An 18,481-nucleotide genomic window follows, 5' to 3' on the forward strand; every position below is an offset into this window, starting at 1 on the left:
CAATGGCAAGAATAAACTGCAACAGATATTTTTTTACCTTGAACCAGTTTTAAGGCGTGATTTCGGGCATTGTGCTGTCAAAGCAGCAGATTTCTACTCCTCAGGGGTGGGGTTTAGCAGGTTAGCTAATGCAGAGATCTCTGCTGCACTTTGTTTAACTAGAGGTCTCCTGTTGGCTCATAAGCAGGTAACTAGTCCTTCTGGTGTGTATTTTCTTCCCTCACTTCAGGGTAGACTTATCCCAGACAGTTTTTTCAACAGTGGTGTACCCATTTCCAGGCCCGGACTAGCAATCTGTGGGTTCTTACAAATGCCAGAGGAGCTGCTATAAGGCCCCATTGAAAGTCAGTATTTAGTGGGCTGAGGGGCTGTTTGGGCCTCTATGTGGGCTGAGTGGGCCTCTGTGTACCTGAAATGCCAGGGCCTAATTTAATTCTCAGTCCGGACCTGCCCATTTCTGCATAAGAAGTGCAGGGGGCAAAAATGAGCTTTAAAAGAATGTGCTCTCATATGATATGGCCTTGGGGCATACATTACATGTGAATAAATGGGGCATTGCCGACCATAAATATATGGCAACTAGTGATGGGCGAATTTATTCGCCAGGCGCGAATTCACAGTGAATTCCCACGATTCACAAAACCACCGCGAAAATTCACCAGCGAAAAAATGCAGGCGCATTTTCGATGGTGAATTTTCGCCACGGTTTTGCGAATTTATTTAACATGGGAATTTGCCGCGAATTCGCACCTGGCGAGACGCCGGCATCAAATACGGGAGCCAAAAACTAGAAGCCAGCGCCGTTTTGCAGATTTTTCGCCGTTTTACGAATTTCGCAGGAAATTCGCTAATTTTTCGGCAAAGCAAAAGGCCCCAAATTCACCCATCACTAACGCCAACTGCAAAGCATTTTCATGCACAGGGCCTTAAAGTAACTCAGGTTAAGCGGCAGATAGAGAACCTTGTTAAAATTGGCATCTGAAATCCTTGAAACATAATAGTTATATAATAATGGTGGAGGAGCATAATTTATTCTGTTACCTGGGTGATTCACTTAGATATATGATAATTGTTTTTGGCCCTCACTTCGATTTTGTTTTTTCCCAGATATTTTCATGCATTGATGTCAGAAAGATGTTAGTCAGACATCCTACATATGTACGGTACCTTTTCTATTTTCTGTCTGCATCTGTTTGTAGACAGATTTTATACTATTGCTTGCTTGGCTAAGATCAATATTGGTTGGGGCAATGTTGGTTTCCATACTAAATATCAGGGCTGGAACTGGGGGAAAGCAGGATCGACTCCTGTCTAGGTTGTATCACTTGGGCGTGTAGTTCTGAGTTTGGATGAGAGCGAGGAGGGTAGACTTTAGCAGTTGAGAAGGTTTGTAGTGGTGACAGCAGCAGAGGGTGGTTTTGTGAGTAGGCAGACTGGCGGTGCCATGAATCAGGTATATACTCATCCCAGACTACAAACATGATAACTCATCTGGTATCACACACAGATGAATTGTGGCCTAATCAAGGACTAAATGGCTCTCAAATGACCTTCCAGCCAAAACTCCATTTCCCCCAATGCCTTGACAGTTTGCCCTGAAGAAAAATGAAATGTATGAAATGATGTACTGTATGTTTAAAATGACTGTGCGACCTCTCTAATAACAGAACTGCAGAAAGTGTTGATCAACCTAATAAAAATGATAAAATATAAGCACAGGTCTGATTTGCTGCCATGGGTAATTGCCATTTATTTTCTATGATACTAAGGCTGTAATACCAGGGTCGCTGCAGAACTGGGGAGGGGGGGGGCTATAGACAGGGGGCTATAGAAAGTGTCAGCCGGGGTTGCCAGGTCTAATTTTCAAAACCAGCCAAAGTCAGCTACAAAACCAGCCTGAAACTAGCCAAGAGGCACTTCAAAATTAGCCCAAAATTAGTGCAATGTGTGCAGTGAAAGAAAAAATGAATATATGTGAAAATACGCCTTTTCACAATTTTTCCAAGAAGCAAAATGGGACAGATTTGACCAGGGCTGTAACTACAGAGGGGGGCCCAGGAGATATAGGGGCCCCATGAGGCCCTAATATATATCCAATTTCAATAAATATTGGTGAAACTGGTCAACCTCTAGTCATTTTGGTGGTCAGCAGATTTTTGTCCAAAAACTGTCTGAAATTGAGGTCACCAGAAAACGACTGACGGGAAAAACTAGGGCACAGAGCTCAAAATCTGGTAACTCCTAACGTCTACACAAGTCAGTTCCATTGCATGCTGGTTATTGTAGTCTTACATTAAACTTACATTTCATTTGGCAGTTGGCAAATTGTTAAACAAAAATGACACTACCCAACATGCATTAGGGGACGCAGGCTTTAGGCCAAGAACAAAACTTTGGCTTTAGGGCAAGAAAAAAACTTTGGCTGGTAACCAAAGTAAAACCAGCCAAAAGCCCAAAAAGTAGTCAAAATCTATACCTTGGCTAGATTGTACTTTCAAAACCCGCATGGGCTTTAAATTAGTAGCCCAATTTGGCTGTAAAACCACCAATCTGGCAACCCTGGTGTCAAATGAAGACTGAGTACACTAATCCCGGGTGCTTTGTTTGTTTATGAGGCGTGATCATGATGTAAAAGGACACTTGTGAGTGCTGCTATGGGATGGGAGTTAGGGTAACTCTGCAGCACTGACCTGATGGGACAAGTTGTGGGAAGAGTAGGGTTAATTCTGCAGCATGGAGATAAAAAGTCAGTTTTGGGAGTGTTTCATAGACACATCTGTATTGTACAGTGGAGTGGCCTGTCTCTTGTTTATATCATAAACATCAACATTGAATAGTGCAAGGATACCCTGGAATTGTATATCTGTTTATTTGGCTTCAGGTTCTAATCGATCGTTCTTGTTGGACTGTCCTTCTATCTGTGTTAAATGATAATTATTGCCCAGTTACAGCAGTTAATGCTATCGTTGATGATATTCTCACAGGGCCTGCTAGACTGAGGCTCCGGATAATCATTGATCTCATTTCGGTTTTTGCCTAATTGATGAGGAAGATATGATGGGGATATAACAGTGAAACTGGGAATACAGCAGAGCTAAATACATGGAATGCACTGAAATTTAACTAAGGCTAAGAGCACACGTGGCAATTCGGAGAGATTTTGTCAAATGGAGACTAATCGCCTCAACTAATCTACCCGAACTGCTTCCCCCTGTCTTGCGCCGGCTATAATGAAAAGTCACCTGCAGCATGGCACACGCGGGCTTCGTATTCCGAAGTCGCCCCAAGGAAACTTCAGGCAACTTTGGAATACGAAGCGCCGTGTGTGCCATGCAGCAGGCGACTTTTTATTATAGCTGGCGCAAGACAGGGAAGCCCTTCAGGGAGATTAGTTGCCCCAAAGAAGAGGCGATTAGTCGCCAGGCAACTAAATATCCCCGAATCGCCAGGTGTGCCCTTACCCTAAACCTATAGAAAGTATTTGCTGAGCTGCCTCACTGATTCTATATAAGGTCCTGTATGCAGCAGCCCATTACTTTTATTTATTCTGCCACTGCTCATATCAGAGGTCATCTACTTTGACTCCAGACAGATGTGCTAGAGCTCTAAGTGGAACAAGAGTGCACCCTTAATTGTCTCTGGTCTGGCTGTGCCCTTCACCCATCACTGGATTGGAAATCCAAAACCATGTGCAGAGGCAGCACTAATGGGCACAATGCAGCCTTGTCCCTTTGGCCTGTGCTAAATACAGGGCTCTGTTGGACCTGCACCCACCACACACCCTAACATTTGTGTCTTAAAGGGGACCTGTCCCATAGACATAAAAAGCTGTATAATAAAAGTCCTTTTCATGTTAAACATGAAATCTAAATTCTTTTTTTTATTAAAGCAAAAAACATTGTGCTTGACTAACGTTAAAAAATAGGATTTGGAATCATTTTTTTTTGGTGACGGGTAATGTATTCATGGGGGACCTAAAACAGGTGACCTGCACCAATTCAGGCAAGGGCAGGGCATAATGTGCAAAAAACATGGAGTTTTAAAGGAACAGTTGAGTGTAAAAATAAAAACTGGGTAAATAGACAGGCTGTGCAAAATAAAAAAATGTATCTAATATAGTTAGTTAGCCAAAAATTTTATGTATAAAGACTGGAGTGACTGAATGTCTAACATAATAGCCAGAACACTACTTCCTGCTTTTCAGCTCTCTAACTCAGAGTTAGTCAGCGACTTAAAGGGGGACACGTGGGACATAACTGTTCAGTAAGTGCAATTGATCCCTAGCATGCAGCTCTGATTCAAAAGCAACACTTATGACCTATGTCCCCCCCCTCTGATTGGTTACTGCCTGGTAACCAATCAGTGGAAAGCTGAAAAGCAGGAAGTAGTGGTCTGGCTATTATGTTAGACATACAGTCACTCCAGCCTTTATACATTACATTTTTGGCTAACTAACTATATTAGAAACATGTTTTATTTTGTACAAGCTATCTATTTACCCAGTTTTCATTTTTACATTCAACTGTTCTTATCTAATTACACAGTTTTTATTTTTACACTGAACAATTCCTTTAAGGGTGTTAACAATTTTCTTGCTGAACAAAACAAGGGCATTTCCATGTGTGTCAAATTGATTGTAACTGTAGAGAAAATATTCTGCCATTTGTTTCATGACAATCTACCCATTGAGGGTCTCTCTTTCTCTGTAATCTCTGGATTAGATCTTGGCAGATCCCTTTCACATTATTACATTTTATATTTTAGCTCTTATTGGAAAAATAAAGGAAAAAAAAATTTCTACTCATAAAGAGGGTATATTTTCCCTTTAAATTTTTTAGATAATCAATTTTTTTCCAACATAATAAAGGCCTGGATGACAAACGAGAATGTGAATGACAATAGAATGAATTGGCAAATGAAAGAATGGAAGTGTTACACAGGTCATGGACACAGCGAACATCACATTGATAAATTGCATGTTGTTTTACATCGTGTTACACCATAAATCCACAAACATTTCATCACAAGCGCGTGCAACAAATACATTAGGAACTGTGCAATATGTCAGCATCATGCAAGTGCATAGAAAATATCTATAACATATGTTTTGCTGTCCTGGCTTCTAAAGATTTATACTCTCAGAAATGATTATTGAATGTGTGTCTGCTTTTCATTTCCGATTCAGAGAGAATGCGGGAGATATAGAAATGTGACATCACAACCAGATACTGTGCTCTTATAGAGGATACATTGAATTGAAAAGAAATGTAAATTAATAAATGGAATCTATTGGGGTAATGTAATAAAAGTCACAAAGTTTACCCCAGGTAAGCCATGGAAACCAATCAGCAGGTAGTACAGGTATGGAACCTTTTATTCAGAATGCTCGGGGGTTTCCTGATAACAGATCTTTCCATAATTTGGATATTCATCCCTTAAGTCTACTAGAAAATCATGTAGACATTAAATAAACCCAATAGGCTAGTTTTGCTTACAATAAGGCTTAATTATATTAATTTGGATCAGGTACAAGGTACTGCTTTATTATTAGAGAAAAATTAAATCATTTTTAAAAATTTGGATTATTTGGATAAAATGGAGTCTGTGGCAGACAGCCTTTTTGGAATTTGGTGTTTTTTGGATAACAGATCCCATACCTGTATTGACAGTAACATAACTAGCGCACCCAGGCCTCCTCCTCCCCCCCCATCTGGGTGCGATTTTCACACCAGATTCCTGTCTGAGCGAGCAAACAGCAGGCCCCAAGGGGTTGTGGACTCGGGTGTGATCCCCCGCACCCCCAGTAGTTCTGCCACTGCTAAATGACTCACAACTTAAGGGGTAGGAAGCTAGCTGATGTGGTCCTCGATCGCCAGAAAAATCAAACCTACCCAATCTTTATCTTGCCCAGATATTGATCGGGGAGACGTGTCAGAAGCCCCCTGCACTGGCAGATAAAATGCCAAATTGGAGACTAATCTCTCTTCGTTTTCCAAAGTCGCCAGAAGTTTCTTTGTGAGGCAATTATGGGAGACTTCGGAAAACGAAGAGTTTTGTGTGCCTGCCACCAGACGATTTACATTTTAGCCGGCGGAAGGCAGGGGAAGGCAGGTCGGGGAGATTAGTCACCGAAAATAAGAGGAGCTTTGTCTCCTGGCGACTAATCTCCCTGAATCTGCCCATTTGGCAAGGCTCAAGAGTTCAAGGGTTGTAAAACCTAGAAAACATGATAACACTAGTTTAATTTGGTTGTTTGCTTTGACCAAAGTCAAATTAATAGTTTAATTTGTTTACATGATATCATTCAAGGGGATGCATGTTGTACTTATATGACTGATAATGGAATGGAATTATCAGTTCCTTATGCAGTGTAGCCTGTTCTCTGTTGTCCTCTCCTGCTCTCCATATTTCCAGTCCATCGCTGGCCATAGTTGTGTATCAGAAATAGTAGTGATATTGAGTAGTCACTAGTGATGTGCGGGCTGGCCCGATACCTGCTTGTCGGGTGGGTTCGGGCCAACCTCGCTGCCCCATTTGTTTGAGTTGATCTCTTTTTCTTGCTCTCCCTGCATGCAAACTTACACTATCCAGCTTCCGACTTCTAGTTTTATAAGCATGCGCCTGCCTGTCCCTTTTGTGACATGGAGCAAGTCTATAAAAGGTAGGCTGTAGTTGGGTGTGAGCTGGCGCATGGGTCCAGGTTGGGTCGAGTTTTTCTCGACCTGCACATCACTAGTAGTCATCCATGGATATCATCATATACGCAACACATGCAAATATATCATTATCCAACACAAATGTTATAACCTGTTTGATCAACTAAACCACTGATCCCCATGGTACAAAAATTGTCAGGATGATTTATTCACTGTCCACAGACAAAAATCACACAAAACTTTTTTTCATACAACTATAAGTTATAGTCAGGTTATGTTTTATGTATAGTTTAGCTTCTGTTCTCGGCTAGTCACCATCAGAAAGCAGATATTCGAGTCCTTGTTGAGCTATGGAGTTAGTATCATAAATACAGTATATCAATGGTTCCCAAACTGTGGTTCTGCCATGTTAGAAGGGTTTGGAGCAATGGCAAGGGGGCAGTTAGGGAGAGATTTAGGAAGAATGTCAGTTGTTCTTCTAGATATACCTGAAAGTTCAGCTTAGTGTTCTAGGGATGACTGATACTGCACTGTTTTCTTATTACCTTATACTATAAGTCATGAACTTAGGGGGATCTAATTAAAGGTTGGACCTATAAGGGAAGCTTGAATTGAAAATTGACAGCCACAGTCATATATCTATATATCTGTTTCTGTGATTCTAAAGTGGTACAAAATAGGTGTTATTACTACTACTACTAATGATAGTAATGCTTTGTATTAATGATCCCCTATATAATGCATATGCAGTTAACATGCCACATATAATTAATAGTAGGGATGCACCGAATCCGCTATTTTGGATTCGGCCGAACCCCCAAATCCTTCGCGAACGATTAGGCCGAATACTAAATCCTGGATTTGGTGCATCCTTAATTAATAGCTTAAATAGACTCGGGGGGGGGGGGAATTTATTTCCTACATGGTGCTACCAATTCTCCTGGCAAGGGATGCTGGGAGAAGAGGTTCTACATCAGCTGTGTGCCATGTGTGCCTGTTCATGTGGCTTATAAAACATGATCATAACATTTTTATTTGTAAAAGGTGTCCTGTAATATATATAATTTTCCAGCTGAAAATCATACTTTACTGGTTTGCTAAAAAGTAACATTTAATCCAAGCGCCTAAATAATGCTGACAAACTTTCTGTGAACGCTCTTCCTGAATTATATATGAAGTAGGACACCGATACCTTTAAATTACAGAGAAATCCAATTCAACACTGTAAACATAAGAAGAAACATCAATTTGAGTGCTGGACATTTGACCCAGTTCCCTTAGTCATAGGTGACTATTGCTCAAGCATTGCAGTCAACGTGTTGAACATTCTAGAACTGTGGGCGTCTGGAACAGTGCAGTGTTTAATTGCTTGTTGATCAGACAGGCTTGATCAGATAACCAAAATCATTACACCCAGGTTAGTAGTGGACAATATAGTTCATCAGCAGCAAAAATAACCATTAATCTACCATCAGTATTTTGATGAATGCTTGAATACCGATAGACTGTTATGGGTTTCTGCTAGAGCTAGATATTATAAAATCAGATACAATTCATCTTTTGACAATGTGCTAACATGTTTTTCTGCTATATATAAACACGGTTCTGTTATATATATAAAACGTTGTGTTGTTCCCCTGTTCTTACCCTTGTGCAACTCTATTAGTATATAAATATATATATAGGAAATAACTACCTGTATTAATGTGATTAACGATTTAATGGAAATTAATTCCAAACGGTTAATAGATTTAGAATCAATCTTTGAAATACAAGATTTAGATGAACAATGTATGCAATTGGAAAAATGTTTATTATACTAGTGTGTATGGCAAACTGGTTATCGCGCGTGTCCAGCTTTTTCATGTGTTAGTAATAGCCAATGAAAACATCTGGGCATCCATTCATGGGGTCTCTTGTGTGTGATTCAATTACTCTGACAAACTGACCTTTAGGCTTGAAATGCATCAGCTGCTGTGATTTGATTCAGGGTCATAACTTCAGCTACCTGGTCCCCTTGGCAAAAAAAAAAAAATTGGGCCACCCTCTCCATATGGTCTGACTAACCACCTGGGGTATTGGGAGAAATCCTGGTGGGTCCTGCTGCCCCAGGCTCATTGGTGGAGGGTATGGTTTAGGGGTGTTGGCAGCTGGGCAGTACAAATGTTGGTTGGGGGTGCTTGGAGCTGCCTAGGGTGGTGGCCCCTTGAGGTCATGTTGTCCTTTGGGCCTCCTCCACCAGAACCTGCACATATACAGTACATCTGGGGTCATGGACCCCTTCTTTTCTTAGGGCTTCTACAGCTGTGGGGTATGTTCTTGCTTTCTAATAATTGTGCTAAAGTAATACAAGTATATGCAGTAAAGTAAAGTCCGACAGGATAACAATGTATTTTTTAACAGATCCTGATTAACCTCATTTTTGGAAAGACACAACACATATTGAATGTCTCGTTTGTGTCCATTACGATTGCCCATTTGGTAAATGTTTCATTTAGATTTGGAAACTTAAGAAGGGACTGTCAGCAGTAGATGGTCTGGCTGCCCTTTCTAAATAATACAGAAAGCCAAGAAATAGTATCCTGGCAATCAGGGTTAAGTAGGTGCCCTTTTCCTGGAGATACAGAAATATAAACTGGAGACAAAACTGATAAAAAAAGTAATGCAGAAGATCTACAAAATTCTTAAAGGAGAAGGAAAGCTACGGAGGCATTTTATTGCCAATAGATTAGCTGCAATAGTGCAAGCTAGAATGCTATATTTATTCTGTAGAATGTTTTACCATACCTGAGTAAAAAGCTCTAGAAACTCTCTGTTTGTTTAGAATAGGAGCTGCAGTATTAACATGGTGTGACATCACTTCCTGCCTGAGTCTTTCCCTGCTCTGGGCTCAGATTACAGTAGAGAAGGGAGGGGTGGGGGGAGAGGAGCAAACTGAGCATGCTCTTGCCCAGGGCAATGAGGTTTAAGCTGAAGGCAGGAAGTCTGATACAGAAGCCCATGTGTACACAATAGAAGGAAATAAATGCAGTGTTTCTGTTGACAGGGGACTCAGAGCAGCACTACTTTGGGGGTTTACTGGTATATTTAGATGGATCTTTCTGATAAGGCTTACTTAGTTTTAACCTTTCCTTCTCCTTTAACGCGGCTGTAAATGCACCGACCTGCATAGTATCTGACTCATTGGCTGACGAATACCATACAAGGGGCCATACGTAAAGCTTATACAATTTGGAGCTATGGTTTTCTCATTTGCTGATGCATCATACACTGGCTGACAGTTTTAGACCTGGCCAATCTACAAACCAAATAATATCCTGATAATATCAATGTCCAATTAATATCCGTTTGTCTCCCCTGATAGCTAGAGCTTTTAAAGGGTTGGTTCACCTTAAAGTAAACTTTTAGTATGTGATAGAATGGTCATTTTTAAGCAACTTTTCTTCATTTTTTTTTTTTTTTTTTTTTTTATAGTTTCTGAATTATTTGTTTTCTTCTTCTGACTCTTCCCAGCTTTCAAATTGAGGTCACTGACCCCATCTCAAAAACAAAAGGCTACAAATGAATTGTTATTGCTACTTTTTCTAAGTCATGTTTCTATTCAGTCCTTCTCCTATTCATATTCCAGTTTCTTATTCAATTTAGTGATTGGTTGCTAGGGTTTAGACCAGCCACCAGATTGCTTAAAGGAGAAGGAAAGGTTTAAACTAAGTAAGCCTTATCAGAAAGGTCCACTGTCAAAAGAAACACTGCATTTCTTTCCTTCTATTGTGTACACATGGGCTTCTGTATCAGACTTCCTGCCTTCAGCTTAAACCTCTTTGCCCCAGGCGTGAGCATGCTCAGTTTGCTCCTCTCTTCCTCTACCCCTCCCTTTTCCCCCTCCAAACTGTAATCTGAGCCCAGAGCTATAAATGAGCAGGGAGAGACTCAGGCAGGAAGTGATGTCACACCAAGCTAATATGGAAGCTGCTATCCTAAACAAACAGAGAGCTTCTAGAGCTTTTTACTCAGGTATGGTAAAACAATCTACTGAATTAATATAGCATTCTAGCTTGCACTATTGCAGCTAATCTATTGGCAATAAAATGCCTCTGTAGCTTCCCTTCTCCTTTAAATATCAGAATCAGAGGGCACAGAAACAGAGACCATGGCCCAATAAAGAGCAAGTATCATGAGTCTTTACTGGGCCCTCTGTGTCACCGACCCCCTGCAGCTGCAGGTTCTGCTCCCCGCTAGTTATACCACTGTTTATCTATTTGTATAGCTTTGCAGAATATGTTGCCACGTTAGTTCCTGTTTTACATGGCTTATGCAAACCTCCAATAAACTGCAGACGAATACAGGTTGCAGCCCATTGACACGTACAACCAGGATCCTTTAACCCTTCTTTTTAAACTGACCAATTATCTATCTGAAAATAATAACTGCTTTGTATCGAGGTTTCTTGTAAGGCAGCACCCCACATAAGAATTAATATAAATATACAGATAAGTAATGTTATGCCAAAATCGTTAATTTAATTTCCTTGTTCCTTGCATATTTGATTCATATCGAGACTGCTCAGTTACTAGTGACTATACTTGTTGATATTGTCCCTTGTTGTTATGGGTGCTGACTCTGGCAATAGGTAATGCTTCCTTGGTTCTGGGGTCACTCACCACTAGAAGTGCAAAACTACATATAATAGTAATGATCCATATAGGCTGATGAAAGAACCATCATCTGTAAATTCTGTGCAATAACTGAATTATATTCATCATCACCAAACCCAGAATAAGAGGATCAAAGGCTAAAATGTTTAGGCAACTGCCTACAGAATACTTATACTGAGTATGAATTGACATTCTATTAGTCAGCACTACAGTAGCATTGTACATTTAGGGGCACATTTACTAAGCCCGAGTGAAGGATTCGTAGTAAAAAAACTTTGAATTTCGTAGGTTTTTTTGGGTACTTTGACCATCAAATAGGCTGCTTCGACCTTTGAATCGAACGATTCGAACTAAAAATCATTCGACTATTCGACCATTCGATAGTCAAAGTACTGTCTCTTTAAAAAAAACTTTGACTACCTACTTCGCCACTTTAAACCTACCGAGCACCAATGTTAGCCTATGGGGACCTTCCCCATAAGCTTTCTAAGCAATTTCTGATCGAAGGAAAATCATTCGATCGATGAAATAAAATCCTTTGAATCGTTCGATTCGAAGGATTTAATTGTTTTTTCCTTCGACTTTTCCTTCGATTGATCGATCAAAGTATGTGCAGTAAATTGTTTTTACTTCGATGGTAGAATATCGAGGGTTAATTAACCCTCGATATTCGACCCTTAGTAAATTTGCCCCTTAATAATTGAGCAGAGAAATCTCTGCCACTTCCAAAGCTAGACTGGCATCCAAGTGCATGTTATGGTTTATTACTGGAATTTTAAAACAAAAAATAAAATAAAAGCTTAAGTTTTAAAATACTCACGGCATGTTATTTAACATAGATTTAAACATTATTGTTTGAAGTTTAATTAAAATATATGTAACATTAAATAATATTGCTATTTTTCCGACATCCTACAATTGCTCATCTGTAAAACGTTACGACCTTTACGTTTGAGCATTTTGTTATCAAATAAAGTAATCAGTCCCCTCCTCTGCGAAAGGAGATTGCTTTTTTTCTGTTTTCCATCTGACTACTTGTTCACCGTGTAATCTGCCGTTCACAGATGGAGTTACAAGAACAGGACAGTACAAAAGGCATTTTGAGTTGCTGGTAAATATTTCATTAGGCTGCGAGACAGCGGAGTCACTAAGAATCACAGGACGCGTACAAAGTACAAGAGGGGCACTTTCAAGTATTGCATCAGATTAACTAATGGGAAAATAGCGAATTAAAGAGGTCGGCCCCGTAGACACAGGCAGGGGCGTAACTATAGAGGAAGCAGACCCTGCGGCTGCAGGGGGGCCCAGGAGGTATAGGGGCCCCACGAGGCCCTAATTCATAAACAATTTCAATAAATATTGGAGAAACAAGTCAACCTCTAAATTTTTTGGGGGCCTGAAAAATAATTTGCTGTGGGGCCAAGTAATATCTAGTTACGCCACTGGACACAGGTGATGGGAGTTTAACAAAGAATAGCTGTGACCTAAAAAATTCACTAAGGGTTCTGTGATCATATAGAGGCATGAGACCGCTGGCAAAGTGTATTTATACAGTGACTATGAAGATTTTCATTCATCCAGGTCATAGTATATCTAGTATAGGTCAATCTAAAAACAACTGGACTTGCTGAGTAATCAATGAAGACGTTTCACTACTCACCCGAGCAGCTTCTTCAGATCAACTGACTGGTGTGGGAAGTTCTCGGCATATAAACTCTTCCACTAATCCATTTACAATGGCACATTGTAACTCTTCAAAGAGGTGACATCTGAACAGAGGTGGGGGCCTTCGACACCACCTGTCTGCTACATACAATGCTGTTCTAACATCTGTACCCCGGCGGATTCAGAACACTTCACACATCCATTCATGCAACTCTCACAAGTAACACCTGTATCTAGGAGTTGCATGACACATTGGATAATCCTATCACAACTACACAGAATCAACACCTCTGTGAGTTTCTTCAGATGTCACCTCGTTGAAGAGTTACAATGTGCCATTGTGATTGGATTAGTGGAAGAGTTTATATGCCGAGAATTTCCCACACCAGTCAGTTGAACTGAAGAAGCTGTTCGGATGAGTAGTGAAACGTCTTCATTGATTACTCAGCAAGTCCAGTTGTTTTTAGATTTACCTATACTAGATGTATTTATACAGTGTATGGAACGCCTGGCTCTCTAATAATATCCCTTCCCTATACTTGTTCATAGGGAGTACCAGAGGGATATTTACCATATAGGCACTCAAGGGCCTGTGTCCATCGGAGACAACATATAGGGGCAAGGGGGGGCACTTGCCCCTCCCTGGATTTGTACTTAATAATAAAGGATATTCCCTTACCATATGTATACATATATTGTTTTTTTTTTTTTTATAAGAAAACATTTTTTAAAATGACCTACAATCATTTTATAAAAGGCTTACATCTTATGGTCAGCACCTCTTCAAATAATGGACCATCCCAATGCCTGTTTTACTGCTCAGATCAGCAGTCCGGTTTAGCTCTGCCTCTTCCCTCTGTGAAAAGCTTCCTGCTCCTCAATTGTATGAGGAAAGAGAGAATCACAGTAGAGAATCTCCTCCTGATGAAGCAACTTCTTTCCCAGGGCAGAGAAGTGTGAATCTGTTGTGTGAAGCTTAGAGTGTGAATGTCACTGTATATGTGTGTGTCTGTGTGTGTATCTGTGTCTGTGGGTAAAATTAACTGTTTGGGGCAGATTTATCGAAGTGTGAAAATTCACCATAGAAAAAACTCCCTCACTTTCTATTCATTCCCATGGGATTTCTAAAAGCATATTTATGAAACGGTGAACTCCATCGATGATTCTAATAATCCCATAGAAAATGAGTGAGTTTTTCTGTGGTGAGTTCTTATCTCAAATTTTGATAAATCTGCCCCTTAATGTGTGTAAGGGCGACTGTGTGTAAGAAGGTCTGACAAACTGTGTGTGTGAGTTATAGAGACTATAAATGAACCTGTGTATAGCTGTGTAACTACATTCACATACTGTACCTCCTAACATTTTGGAAATAGAAAAGGGACACAAAGGCTTGCCGTGCGGAGCCACACCCCTAATTACCATGTCCATTTAACAAAAGTTGGCAGGTAGTTTCAACACATTTATGTGGTTTTTATGTGTTATTTAAAATGCCCAGGCTTTGGGGCAGCTATAGTTGTATCTGAAATCCCAGGAATGTTGCAGTCACTTACAGAGAACACTGGGGCTCATTTATCAACACTGGGCAAATTTACCTATAGCAACCAATCAGAGATTAGCTTTTTAAAGCCAGCTGCAAGTAGAACAATGAATGCAGCAACTTGATTGGTTGCCATGGGTTACTGCCCATGGGGAAATTTGTTCAGTGTTGATAAATGACCCCCACTGACTTTCTGCAATTAACTGAATCTTAGATGGACCAGACAAGGTTTGTGGTCTTTACAAGTCACTCGTTAAATAAGAGTGGTAGGGTCACCATGTGAAATAAGGGAGTGAAATGAAGATTATTAATCCATCAAGTTGTTTAGTTGAAGCAACCTGGGAAGTTCTGTGTATTTGCAACACTTTGGCTGGAAAAGAGGACCATGGTAGTAGAACATGGAATGTATGTGGAGGATAGCCTGGAGGCTATCATATAAGTAGTGTTATGTTAATTTCACTTGTATAAACAATGAAGAAAAGACAAATGGGCCCTTTATTTTCAACAGTGTGTTTAGTTTTGAAGACCCAGTTTCCACTGATCAGGCATATGGTTCTCCCACATCTGATACACTCACAGCAGGAGAGCACACATGGGAAATCAGTGGATAAATTCTCTATTTCCTATTCCCCTTTGTGCAATAATAATGTTCTATATAGACAATTAGTAGTCAACTCAACGCAAAATTCACCCCAGAGATGTCAGACCTGTAAATATTTGTTTTAGTGAACTCCTACTAATGTTGTTGTAGAACAGTGACAGCCCAGACGGGGCAACTCCATCTCATGTCACTGAAATGTTTAGGATCAATAACTTTCTATATGAAAGAGAGTTTGTGGCACATCAGTGAACACTCAAGACAATTGAGTCATTCAATCTCCTATTGACTCAGGCACCAAATTTAGATTGTGGGCTCTGTGGGGCAGGTCTGCATATAATTAGTACTTTAATGTATCAACATAATTTGGTCTCCAACTTTTATTGTACAACAATCCCCTGTATCTCCCTGAAGCCAGCCAGGGATAGGGCTTGGAATCGTCTCACAGCAGCTTGAGTACTCCAAATTGTATCTAACATACTTACACGAAATATTAATTAGTTGTCTGTACTAAAATGTATTTTTTTACTGTGGTTCCAGATTGGTTATATGCTCCAGCTAGTACAGTACTAGTACAGTGCAGCAGCGTTTGAGTGTGTTATCTCTTTAAAACTGGACACCTATGAAACCCCTGTGTTGAGCTGATTAGGGATTGGTTGGGCATGAAGCTTGTCCATGAACAGACTGATAATTAGCCCAGCAGCACACATTTGCAACAGTTGAAAAAAGATAACCACCTCCAAAGCTGTTTCCAGCGTCAGGTCTTACCTTGCTCAGAAAAGTCAATAATCCCCAGGAAGTGCAAAAGTTTGAGGGAGCTGCAGATTAAGAAGACAATGCCGACAGTCTGCAGCCCCTCCGACTGCCACTCCTCCTCCAGGATGGTCTCAGGCAGCACCATAGCACTGAAGGTGGAGAGGCAACACGACTATCCTCTGCTTCCACATTCACTGGTTAGGGCAATACAGCTCAGGCTCAGTGCAAGCGGCACATATTGTGCAGTCACTTAGTACAACATGAACAAAGTCGTCTCCATGAGCCCCCCCCCCCCCAGAAGGTGCCAGACAGTGACCTGGATACTACTTGCTTCTTCTCAGATTCACCTCTTCTTCTAAGCTCTGTTGCTCCCAATGTATCAGTTTATAAGCAGTTAATTCCATTGTATTCCTGCGCAGTCTTTAAAATTCAACAGGTCATCTGTTGCTACTTTTAACATTACTGTTCTGGCAAGATAGAGGGGGTGATTTTGTAACCCAACCAATATGGGGGTCTGTTATATTGGCTCCACCGATCTCTGCTGTCTCGTAGGTCCACAAAATAAGTTTGTTTGCTTTGAAACTCCAATATTTCCATGAAAAACCAGCACTGTCCCCAGATTCTTCTCCCCCAGTATTGTATGTATAACACAATACTCTTCACATTATCTTCTCTATAACAGTGTCCTACCCAGTTTATGCTGTAAAAAACAATACTTTTTACAGTATCTTCTCTATAACACAATGTCCATCCCAGTATCTTCTGTATAATACAGTACTTTTCACAGTATCTTCTCTATAACATGGTATCTTCTGTAATACGTTGTATATTTCACTATACGGTATGTTCTCTGTAACACAGTGTCCTTCCCAGAATCTTTTCTATAATACAGAACTCTTTGCAATATCTTCTCTATAACATGGTAATCACCTCTGTAACACAGTAATTGTGTAATATATTCTATGTACCACTGCACTATTTCCTAGTATCTGCTGTATAATACAGTGCTCTTTCCAAAATAAGTATAATCTCCTTAACACAGTCCTCTTTCCTATAGGATTATCTTCTCCCTAACACAGAGCAGCTCTTCCCAATATTAGTATCTTCAGGACCCTCCTCAGTCTCTGTATGTCCTGCAGAGCAGAGGACATTTCATTGTATAGGTATGTTCTGTAGAAGACATGACTTTTCTATTGCACGATCCTCTTCCCTGGTATCATTATCTTCTGTAAGACACAGTACTCACCCCCAGCTTGTTGCTTCCCTGCTAAACCGATGCATGAATATCCTATATCAAAGGGAAACTTTTTCATGTCTTCTCCTCCCAAGTCCAGGTTTTGTTTTCACTCTCTTACGGCCACAAGATGGCAAAGGGAAAAAAAAATCTCTTGTCCTTGAGTATGTCCAGGATAATGGCAGTGGGAGTCCCAGCTCTCCCTACACAACGCTACTAATGGGCTACTTTCAGCTAACAAGCGCTTTCCTGACATTTTCCCTTTCGGTCACATACTTAATCTACTTTTGCTTCTCATGTTGCCTTTCCGAGCTAAAGGAGCACAGAAACGGGTAATTTGTTTCAGAGCGCAATGTGTGGCTTTTCCCAAGAGTTGCCAGTCAGTGTGTCTTTTTCAAGCCTGGCACCCCTCCCTTCTTGCTCCTCGCCCTGCAAAGACTCTCTGCTGTCACCGATATGCAAAATTGCCCCCCTCAAACTCCCTTCCTCACATCTTCCCTCAGCAGTGTTTTAATTAACTCCTTTCACAGGCATTGGAGGAAAGCAACACGTTTATTTATAAAGTTACAGCAGCTAGCTCTTGCTGTTGAATGTTAGATAACCTTGTCTTCTAAGGGGGGCACCAACCCTCCAAAGAAATCAAACTCTTCTTCTCAGAAGTGTTGCAGCAGTCCCTTGATTTTTTACATATCTAGGTTTTTATGGTCTTGTTCCATGTGCCTGATGGAACAGCAGCAACCCATGAATTAATTAAGTATTCAGTCAAACTCTCGTGCGAGACGCTGCTCTGCATATGGAGTTCTCTGTCCCTCAATATGTTTGTACTGTGCTGAGAGATTCCGGGACGGAGCAGCTCTGCAAGTCAGCTCCCCTGTTAGACTCCCACTAACTAACATCAGGAAACAGTTCTTTTATTAAAGTATAAAGTATTGTTCAATACTGGATCACTGAGGTCAAGAGAGACCTCTCAAAGCCTAATGATGCCTGCACAATGACACTGGTTGAATACAGCTGTACTGGCCTGCATAAAAGGGATCAGAACCACAAAATTTACTTTTTTTAAAAAAGTAAATGGAAAATATGCTCAGAACAGTATTTAGAGCAAATTTAATTTATTTTCTTTGCATGGGCTTTGCCCCAGTTCAAAGTTGGTTTTAATATCTCAAATAAAAGCCAGCGCTAAAAGCACAGGAACAAGCAAAGAAAAATATATAGGGTAATATTGTTTGGTAGGTAACACCCAGGGTCATATTTATCAAGGGTCAAATTTTGAATTGAAAAAACTTCGAAATTCGAATTCAAAAAGAAATTGTCAAAGTTTTTTTTTTTTAGTCCGTTTTCAATCGCATAGGTCCGAATTCAAATTGTATGACTCAAAGG

The 18,481-nt window shown here is 40.4% G+C and overlaps 1 protein-coding gene across 3 annotated transcripts in view; it reads right to left on the reverse strand.

Annotated features, from left to right (window-relative positions):
* The window catches only part of LOC121396214 (Kv channel-interacting protein 2-like), a 219,523-nt gene that overhangs the window by 23,394 nt on the left and 177,648 nt on the right, over positions 1-18,481 (reverse strand). The window contains exon 1 of one of the 3 annotated variants that reach the window (XM_041570959.1): positions 15,880-16,773. The exons of the other annotated variants lie outside the window; for them this stretch is intronic. Within the exon in view, the coding sequence (XP_041426893.1) occupies positions 15,880-16,012 (133 nt within the window). The 5' untranslated portion in view covers positions 16,013-16,773. Of the gene's footprint in view, positions 1-15,879; positions 16,774-18,481 lie in introns of those variants that run through there. 3 annotated transcript variants of the gene reach the window in all.

Source organism: Xenopus laevis, chromosome 7S, assembly GCF_017654675.1.
Source record: "Xenopus laevis strain J_2021 chromosome 7S, Xenopus_laevis_v10.1, whole genome shotgun sequence".
Lineage (NCBI taxonomy): Eukaryota > Metazoa > Chordata > Amphibia > Anura > Pipidae > Xenopus > Xenopus laevis.